Here is a 9,428-nt window from a genome sequence, read left to right on the forward strand (position 1 = left end):
ACAAAGAAGCTTTTGATTTCAAGCTTTTGATTTCTCTATCACTTTACCAGCCTTTGTTAGCTTGCATCTTTTTATTAAAAAAAATGGGAGATATAGCACTCCGGATGGGAACTTCTGCTGCTTTAGTACATACTTTCTGTTGTGTATCTTTCTTTAGATCTTGTGAATTCTATCCTTACGGAACACTTCTGTAGATCCAAATCCTTAATTTCAAACAACTAGATAACTTCTCATTCAAGTTTGGGAGTTCTGCTTGAACATTGCTCATAATAATAATATCCTTGCTTTGTATTTTTCCGCACTTCCATCAGCTTCTTCCCTTGTCCTTTTTTTAAGAGCTTACAACTCCTCCATCATTTCCATTTTTTAAGAGTTTTGTGACGTTTTTTGAACAAACATATTATAAACTTGTACGTGACAGACTTTTGTATGGCGTGTACGTATTAGAATAGGAGGAAAGGCATATGTCACCATATATGCCTGTCAATCTCCAGAATCTGAGTTAAATTTTTAGAAAATCAGTTCCTTGTAAAGTAAGTTAGTTTTGTGAGTTTGAAGATGATTTAACAAGTCACATCATAATGGTTATTTTCTCCCAGACAGATTGAAAATGATTGTGGTTAAGTGTTTTTTTAACAAGTCACATCATAATGATTACTTGTCTCATTCAGTTGAACTAAAGTGGTGATCCAGAATTAGCATCAACAGTTGTATGGAAGCATAACTATATTATTTGTGCTTAGTTTTCGTACTAACTTGAAAGGAAATTTATATTTCAAACTGATACATTAAATTACAATACAAAATCATCATCAGTTTCTATGGTTTTATTCTCTGAACTTTATGTGAAATTATTTGCTTTTTCAAATTTCAGAGGGAAATGATGATGACCACATTGGTACAGTTCCATTCAACAAGCATCTTGTTTTGGAATTTTCATAAATGATGCTTCCATATAGCCAAAGAAATTCAAAAGTTGAGAACATGTCATCTTCATCAACTTTAGGCTCTGAAATTTGTTACTTATCTTTTCCACTGCATTTTTTTCTTCTCTTTGAACCATATGTTACATAGAAAATTTTGTATGATAAAGTTAGTGGTGTGGGGAGGCTAAATGCATCCTTTTCAGTCCTTAATTAATCCTTGAGATTGTGCTTCATACATTAAGCATTAATCATCAATGTATGAACTAACCTTGATTATTTGAGCAGATCACATTTAAAGCTTGAGTATAGTTTGTAAAAAGTGAATGATTTAAACTTGAATCTTATATTTAAGTGATACTCTAACTAAAAGCTTGAGCTTAATTTTCGTTAATAAATAGTAAACTTTGGACTTGACTTGTTTAATTTAGGCTTATTTGATCTAATGGTCCCTCAAATAATTTCAAGTTTTCATTTTGGTCCCACAATTAATAAAACGTACCTTTTGGTCCCTCACTTTTTCCTCCGTTTGCCAAATAAATCCCGTCTGTTAACTTTTAACTCTAAATGTCTATGGTGGATCAACTTTAAAAGAGGTCCATCGTAGACCTTATAATTTTGTTAATCTTAACCGTTTGATCTTTTTTAAAGAAAGTGGACCCTTTGATCTTTTTCAATTTCTAACTTCATCTTCTTCCTATCATTTTCATCTTCATGGTTGACATTCATCAAAAATCCAGAAAAACCAAAAATTGAAATTGAACCAAAATCATCACAAAACACTTGCAGCTCCCAGATTTTGTGTTGCTTCCTTGCATAATCAAATCAACCCATGGAAAATAAACATTCAAAATTTCCCTCACCGTATAATTCATATTACCATTGTGCCACTCACCTTCTCCTTCAACCTTTTATCGCAAGCCCAGGAAGAAGCCATAACCATCACCGTCGCCGTCGCGGGATACCCCAACAGCTTGTCCCTTTCCTTTGCATCCACTATCGGAATCTCTCCCGCCACCATGTCCATTTTCTGCCGCATATCCCATGTCGGGATCTCGTCCGCCGCCGAGCCATTCATCAGCACAGAGCTTCAATTTCGTCGGTTCGGAGCTGCGATTTCAAATTTATGGTAGAAACAACAGATCTTTGATTCGAATATTAACCTCTTATGCAACAAATAATTCAATTTCTTGATCAATTGTCACTTCACATGTTCATTGCTGCATTTCGATTCAAGAGTTTATGATTCGATTAGCCTTGGGTTTGTTCTCTGGGAGGCTTTGTTCTTCATGAATGAAATTAAATGGTGGCTAGAGATGGAATAACATAGTTCAGTAAAAAATCAATACAAAACACAAGATTTCAGTAAAGGGGCGAGAGATGGAATTTGACTTCGAAAGGTCAACTTCGTAGCTTTCCAACAATCAAGCTGGGTGTGACACACAAAGCAATTTGGCTTCAAAAGAGTTTGTTAGCCACCATTTGAATGAAAAAAAATTCCAGAAAGATGCATGGTTCTTCTTCTCTTACAAAAATTGTTATGGGTTTTGAGTTGAAGATTAAAGTTTTTTTTTTCATGGGTTTTGAAATTGAATATTTATGATTTTTGGAGAAGAATAAGTTGTAGAAAAAAATTATAAGTTTTAATTTATTTTTCTGGGTTTTGTATAAATATTGATGATTGTGATGTTAAAGATTGTGAAGAAGATGAAGGTAGAAGATAAAGAAATGAGAAAAAATTATGTATCGATGATTCACCGTAAGATATAATAGATTTGCATGATCCAACGGTCAACTTTAAAAAACAAAGATCAAACGGCTAAAATTAACAAAATTAATAAGGTCTACGATAGACCACTTTTAAAGTTGGTCCACCATAGACATTTTAGAGTTAAAAGTTAACGGACGGGATTTATTTGGCAAACGGAGGAAAAAGTGAGGGACCAAAATGTACGTTTTATTAATTGTGGGACCAAAATGAAAACTTGAAATTATTTGAGGGACCATTGGATCAAATAAGCCTTTAATTTATTAATAACATTTTTTTATTTATGAACATTTTCCTTAAATTTTTTGAGCCGATTTATTTAATATTTAATAAATATTTTAGAGTAAATAGTTATTTTGGTGTCTGAATGTGAGACGTTATTATAGTCCTTAACATATCGAAATTACAAACATGTTCTCAAGTCTCTTTTTAGTTAGTTCATTTTGGTCCTCAAATGTGTTTTTGCTAGTCATTTTAGTCCTCAATTGTGTTTTTTTCGCTAGTCAATTAAATCTATAAAACAACAAAGTGACTTTAGGATGTGATTCTTTCGGGCATAATATTTGCAACCTGAGAGGTTTATTGGAATGCTGAAGGTCGTGGACGATGAACATCAGCTCTGTAGAGGGATACTTTCAAACACTTTGTTGATTAAATAAGAAAACACCGCGAACATATATTTTGAACACATGTGCACTCAAAACATTTCATTTTTTTTCATTTTGGAGAAAGTCAACATTGCTCTATAGACTTTCCAAGAAATGCCAGAGCAACAACATCAAAGTCACGAATTTATCCAGGAGGGATTTGCTGAATTTCAACAATAGTCTCATCATCCTCTGCTGAAAGACCAACAATGTGCATATTAAGAAATTTATTTATCTTTTGTTCGTCTTCATCTATATATATATATATATCATGTGTCAGCTTAATTGACAAAATATTTAATAGCAACAACAGTGTCTTCAACATTCAAATAGATAGATCCTATGAGAAGGTCGATTTACAATGTTATTATAATCCTTCTTAAAAAAACAGTATTATTATAAGGATTTGTCTAACATGTGCAATATTGCACATGTTAAAGCAACTAAAAGTAGCAAGTTTTTATTGAAAAATAACAATTGTTTATTAAAAAGTTATATATTTAATACAAAATGTACAAGTTGAATTAATCAAGTTGTAATCCTTAATATATAAATGGAAAATAGTTCTGTACATAAACCCTAGCCAAAACCTAATGAAGCTCCTTCCATTTTGTACTGAATTAATGCCTGGCGGTAAAATCCTAGGGTTTTTGACTGTGGTAATGATTGTTTAACCCTTGGTGTGTGTTTGGTCAGCAATGTGAATTGGTTTGAAAACTGCAAAATACAATTAGCCAATAGGAGTAAAGGGACGGTTTCAGAACAGAGGAAACTTGAACCAAATACACATTTAAAAGGCAGTCATGGCGGAGATTTGAAATGAGAGCCCTGGTTTTACACGTTAACATCAAGAGTCATGATTACAACCCCATGTGATTCACTTTCTTCAATAAGTTGGCAGAGGAAAGATGAACCAATTTGACTTTCAAACAAGTGACTTGGGTCTCCTATTTCAAATCACAATTCCACATGCCAAACCTCCTCCTCCATTCCTTCACCATCTGGTTCTTTATCTTCTTTCTCAGTCTCCTCTCAAACCATCCACCCTCTCCTCCACCGCCACCAGCCCACCGTCCTTCCATCACCACCATCACCATCACCATCGTCCTGTTCCTCACCACCCTTCATCAACAAAGCTTCTTCCCTCGCTGAATTTCAAACATCAACTCTGCTCAATTATGCTTTTCCATCGCAAGTCATCGCGTCGGCAATTACAGGTCAGCTCTTCTTCTTCTTCTTCTTCTTCTTCTTCTTCTTCTTCACTAATCTTACTCTGAATCAATTCTGAAACTAAAATCAATTCCAATCCCGGTTTCAATTGTGATGCCTTTTTCGTTTTCCATTTTATGATTGAGAAGCCGACGTGGAAGATCCACGAGAGAAGACGAAGCAGTGGGAGGCAACAATTTATCTCAACAACCAATCTCCGTTGATTGGCTATGGAATGATACAAAAAAATTCTACCATCAATTTGGGAAATAGAGTTTTGATTGGGTATTTTTTATCATTGTTCTTTCGCTTCAGCTATGCTATTGTTGTTCACTGTTTGAGGATTGAATTTTATTGAGTTTTTCATTTTAATTTTTCATGTTTGATGATTTTGGTTCAACAAGGTCAGATCCACATATCTTTCCTTTTGAGGTATTCTAAACCAACCTTTTATATATTACTCTCCAACTTTAACGCAACTTTGCTTTATGTTATTAACATTGTAAGGTTTTTTTTTTGTTGTGTTTGTTTTGTAGGTTTCTCTTGGTTGCTGCTTGGTGCTGAGTGTAAAAGAGAAGAAATTATTACTCTATGTTATTTGCTTCAAAGTAATGATTTGGTACTTAATTTTGTGTTTAAGATATTGTTATTAAATCAACTAGAATGATTTACATCAAATTTTCATGTTCCTTATGTTGGTGAATTATCTTTTGTTTTCTTGAAATTTCATTGAGTTTCTTATCCTTTGTGCTTACTTTCATTTATTTATTTAGAAAGTCCTGAAAAATGATGTGTTTTGAATTGTTTGTATTGGCTTCTTGAGAGTCTTGATGAATGTGTATGAAAGAGTATGCTTTCTCTTTCGCTCTCTCGAAGACAGAAAAAATATTGGATGATACACAAAACATTTTACATGCTTTGATACATCAGTGTTGGAAGATACACAAAATAACCATTGTTCTGTTCTTAATCTATCAATATTAAATACAGTTGGTCTGCAAAATTAACAAAATGTTTCATCTGTTTTTTTGTTTTTGTTTTATGGAATAACCTTCTAACATACATGTTTATATCACACTGTAAATCTCTTTATGTTTATAATAAGTTGTTTTGTGTCTGTTTATGCACTCATGGCTGCCTTTTTATAACTCTGTTATACTATTTGTGGGACACATATCCATTATTCTATAAAATCTTATTATGAACTCTTTGTGGGACACATAACGAAGTTTGCATTTCATGTTTGTATTTTGTTGATGCTTTCAAATGTTTATGATTTTATCAGGTATCGATAGTTTGTAAAAGAGTGAATATCCATGTTTGTTCTGTACTAAATCATGATTAGGATGCTTGATTACATTGCAAAATCATTTTGAATGCCTCAAGGTTATCTTAACAATAGAGACTAGCATGCCGAGCGTATTTTGAGTGGCTCAAGGTTATCCCATGAAACAAAAATATCTTATTTATAGCGCATGAATGCCACCTTTATCATCTTTAAAAACTTCTGCTAAAGAATCTCATTATTTACTGTTAAAAAAATCTACAAACTAAGAACCTATGCCGCCTATTTCAGAATATTCTATATTACATCTTTGGGTTCAATTTACAGATTTTATATCAACAAACTAATTTTGTATGTGTAGGCCATTATCAAGCAATGAGTGCATTAGTTTACATGAAGATACTGCTGAAGGAAGTAACAGAACGCCACTTTGTGATATTACCAACTGTAAGCAATGTTTGCTTCTTAGTTTTATCAGTTTTATTTTTAAAATTTGAATCAGCCTTATGTCTAAGATCACATCATTGGTGTCTAAGTCTGTCGCCTTTTCGTTTTGTTCTGATTTTTAATCGTTATGTTGAACTTTTGAGTTGCGTTTTGTATTTAGCTTTATGGTGTTTTCCTGTATGGCATTATGAACTATCGTCTTTTGTTTGTGTTAATCACTGTGTTGAACATAGCTTTCGAGCACGGAAAGTTCTGAATCAATTTAATTAGCATTTAACTGTTTTAAGATTAATCCTGCCAAGGCCGGTCCCAAGCCCGGGTAAAATGGAGAGGGTTGTGTTAGGCCTCGACAGCCAACGTAAAACTTTGTCGAATCTCTATGACATGGACCAAATACGAAATTAACTGTTTTAAGATTACTATACTTGAGTGTTTTGTTTTAATTTCTAATGCTCAATTGCAAGTTTCTTTCCATAGTGTCAACACAGTAGAGAGACTTCAACACCTTATGCGCAATCTGTTATCATTCGGTTTGTGGTTTTTTTTTTTGGCAATGAGTATGTATGCTTATGTTGCCGCAATTTAGGTGAAATCACCATTTTGAGTAAAACAACAGTTCAGACTTCATGTATCGCTGTCTAAATTACGGCTGGCCAATGTGAATGGATGGATAGAAAAGCACATATAGCAGTATCATAATTGCTTATATTTTGATCAATGTGAATATCTACTACAATTTATGCACTAAATATGGTATGTTTGGTTTTTTGTTTTACATTTTTCCTGTTCAAAAATATGATTCAATCCCTCACCAAACTACTATGAAGCATTGTTTTACCTTTAATTTCTTAACTTGCTTATAAATTTAAAACTTATTTATTTAGACAGGTTGTAAAAGTCGTCTTTAGTATTGATTTTGATTTATAGAACAAAGTCTAAATCTATGCTTATGTTTATGATTTTGGAAGTAATTTATTTAGATTTCTTTAGTTTGATTTAGAGATAGATATGAAACTCTATAATATCTCATTTTGTATTTGCAATACACCAAGTTGTGTGACTGTAGAATATCCATCAGTAACAATTCTCTGCACATGATTACTTCACTTCCTCCAAGAAAAATCACTACATCGATCCTCTCATTCCAGCAATTTCTAGATGTTGGTTGTATATGTATTCTTTCACATGAAAGTGTCACAACTTTAACTTGGTGAATTTGGTTACTATAAGTGACACCACTAATTTTCTTTCGCTTGCAATTTTTGTTTTATGATTTTGGCATATATTTCTTTTTCTAATTTTTTGCATTCATTCAAGGTATTCTGGTGGCCATGAAATTGTTAGTCCTTGAAAAATTTAAGGTCAACCATTCAAGGTATATTAGTGATATCTTCGATTTGAGCTGCTACAATGTTATGGAGTGCACATTCACATTTTTAGGAGTAAAGTTTGGAATGCCCATGGAAACTTCAATGAAAGATTTAATCACCAATGTCTATTTTCTTTTTTAAACCTCTAGCTGTAATCAAACCGAATTCATAACAGTTTATGTTTAACCCAATGGTTCATTGACATTTAAGTGAAAATTAAGAGCCGGACATGAGTCTGAGTAATTACATATTTTGTTATTAAATGTCTGGTATAGTTCATGAGCATATTCTAAAGCCACTTATAGTACAGTTAGCCGTAGAAATACATTTTAATAATTAGTATTACACCGATTAGTAATCACATGCTATTGTAGAAATTGAAACGGTTAAAGTTTCAAACTCTTATGTTGTAATGAAATTGATATATATTTAATGCTGTTTTTATTGAATGTACTCCCTCCGGTCACTATTATAAGCAAAAGTTCACTTTTTAGATTCATTCAATAAATGATGTATGTAGTCTATATATAGACCACATACATCATTTACTGAATGAACCTAAAAAGTCAATTTTTGCTTATAATAGTGACCGGAGGGAGTATTTCATTTAAAACAAAGTCCATATGTTGCCTCTACCTGAATCTCATCATTTACCCGTGCGATAGCACGGGACGGTCGCACGGGACGGCGACTAGTTGTAGGCAAACCAACTCATACGTGAGACTGTGCACCTGTATACCCTAAACTTATTCTATTTTATTTTTATTTTACACCCTTGATATTTAGTTTTTTCAATGCAAGAACTAATCGTCATGCTCAATAAGAATGGTGTATTACCAGAGAAAGCATTGATAAATCAAATTTACTTTTAACTTCAATTTTTGTCTTTTATTTATAGTGTATGATTGGATGAGCTATAACATTAATGTGATTTAGGTAAAAGTCACACCTTGTAGCTTCGCAAAATCACACTAGCTTGTCGTAATTTTTCAATCCCATTGTTTATCCTAACATACACATTGGATTTAAGTATAGCCTAACCTATATACACTATGATAATGCTATACAAAAGATAAGTAGTAATTATTATACAAATAAAAATAATAGAAAATTGGTGAATTGAGGTGACAATAAACTATAAAAAAGGTTGCAAGAGTATTGAAAAAAGGCTAACCAGAGGCAATTAAGTCTATGTGCAGGCATCATTCATTGTATTCACATGGTTTGAGTGAAGAGAAAACTTCTTTGGCTTTATCTGAAACTCAACGAGAGGGATGTGCATCTTGGAAGATAAAAATGTGGGGTTGATTGAAATTATGCCATACTCAATGTCTTAGTTTCAAGATTCGCCATAATCAATGTCTTAGTTTTCAAGATTCTACAAGTTTTCGCCATACTCAATGTCTTAGTTTTCAAGATTCTACAAGTTTTATTTTAGTTTTCAAGATTCTACAAGTTTTATTTTCTTAGTTTTCAAGATTCTACAAGTTTTTCGCCATACTCAATGTCTTAGTTTTCAAGATTCTACAAGTTTTATTTACTATATATGTGTACAACTTTTTCAAGATTCTACAAGTTTTATTTACTATGTGTACAACTTTTTCAAGATTCTACAAGTTTTATTTACTATGTGTACAACTTTCGTTTTTTTTTTCTTCTCTCAAGGTGTCAGATTCAATTCTCATAGGTGCTAATTTTTTTTATTTATTATGTGTACAACTTTTTCAAGATTCTTCAAGTTTTATTTACTATGTGTACAACTTTCGTTTTTTTTTTATT

At 32.5% G+C, this 9,428-nt stretch overlaps 1 protein-coding gene across 5 annotated transcripts; it reads left to right on the plus strand.

Moving 5' to 3' along the window:
- Positions 1-4,265: 4,265 nt before the first annotated feature.
- Positions 4,266-7,912, plus strand: LOC146918657 (uncharacterized). Of its 5 annotated transcripts, XM_085720276.1 has the most exons (7): positions 4,266-4,555; positions 4,697-4,832; positions 4,952-4,979; positions 5,084-5,166; positions 6,194-6,279; positions 6,866-7,032; positions 7,597-7,912. In XM_085720276.1, the coding sequence occupies exons 2-6, from the start codon at positions 4,783-4,785 to the stop codon at positions 6,919-6,921; spliced, it is 303 nt and encodes a 100-aa protein (XP_085576402.1). In that variant the 5' UTR covers positions 4,266-4,555; positions 4,697-4,782; the 3' UTR covers positions 6,922-7,032; positions 7,597-7,912. The 5 variants fall into 5 exon arrangements, 2 of the variants coding, with proteins under 2 accessions (XP_085576402.1, XP_085576401.1); XR_015016329.1 differs by lacking the exon at positions 6,866-7,032 and having other exon boundaries at positions 4,957-4,979; positions 5,084-5,155; XM_085720275.1 differs by lacking the exon at positions 6,866-7,032.
- Positions 7,913-9,428: the final 1,516 nt, after the last annotated feature.

This window comes from Medicago sativa, chromosome 6 (assembly GCF_051527215.1).
Source record: "Medicago sativa cultivar Bolivia chromosome 6, Bolivia_mono, whole genome shotgun sequence".
In the NCBI taxonomy this organism is placed as follows: Eukaryota; Viridiplantae; Streptophyta; class Magnoliopsida; order Fabales; family Fabaceae; genus Medicago; species Medicago sativa.

Excerpts from the sequence above, each read along its gene's own strand:
- LOC146918657 (XM_085720275.1), top strand. The coding sequence starts at position 4,783 with ATGATACAAAAAAATTCTACCATCAATTTGGGAAATAGAGTTTTGATT. Across the intron at positions 4,980-5,083 it reads CACATATCTTTCCTTTTGAG|GTTTCTCTTGGTTGCTGCTT; the intron begins GTATTCTAAACC and ends TTTGTTTTGTAG. Across the intron at positions 5,167-6,193 it reads TGCTTCAAAGTAATGATTTG|GCCATTATCAAGCAATGAGT; the intron begins GTACTTAATTTT and ends TTGTATGTGTAG.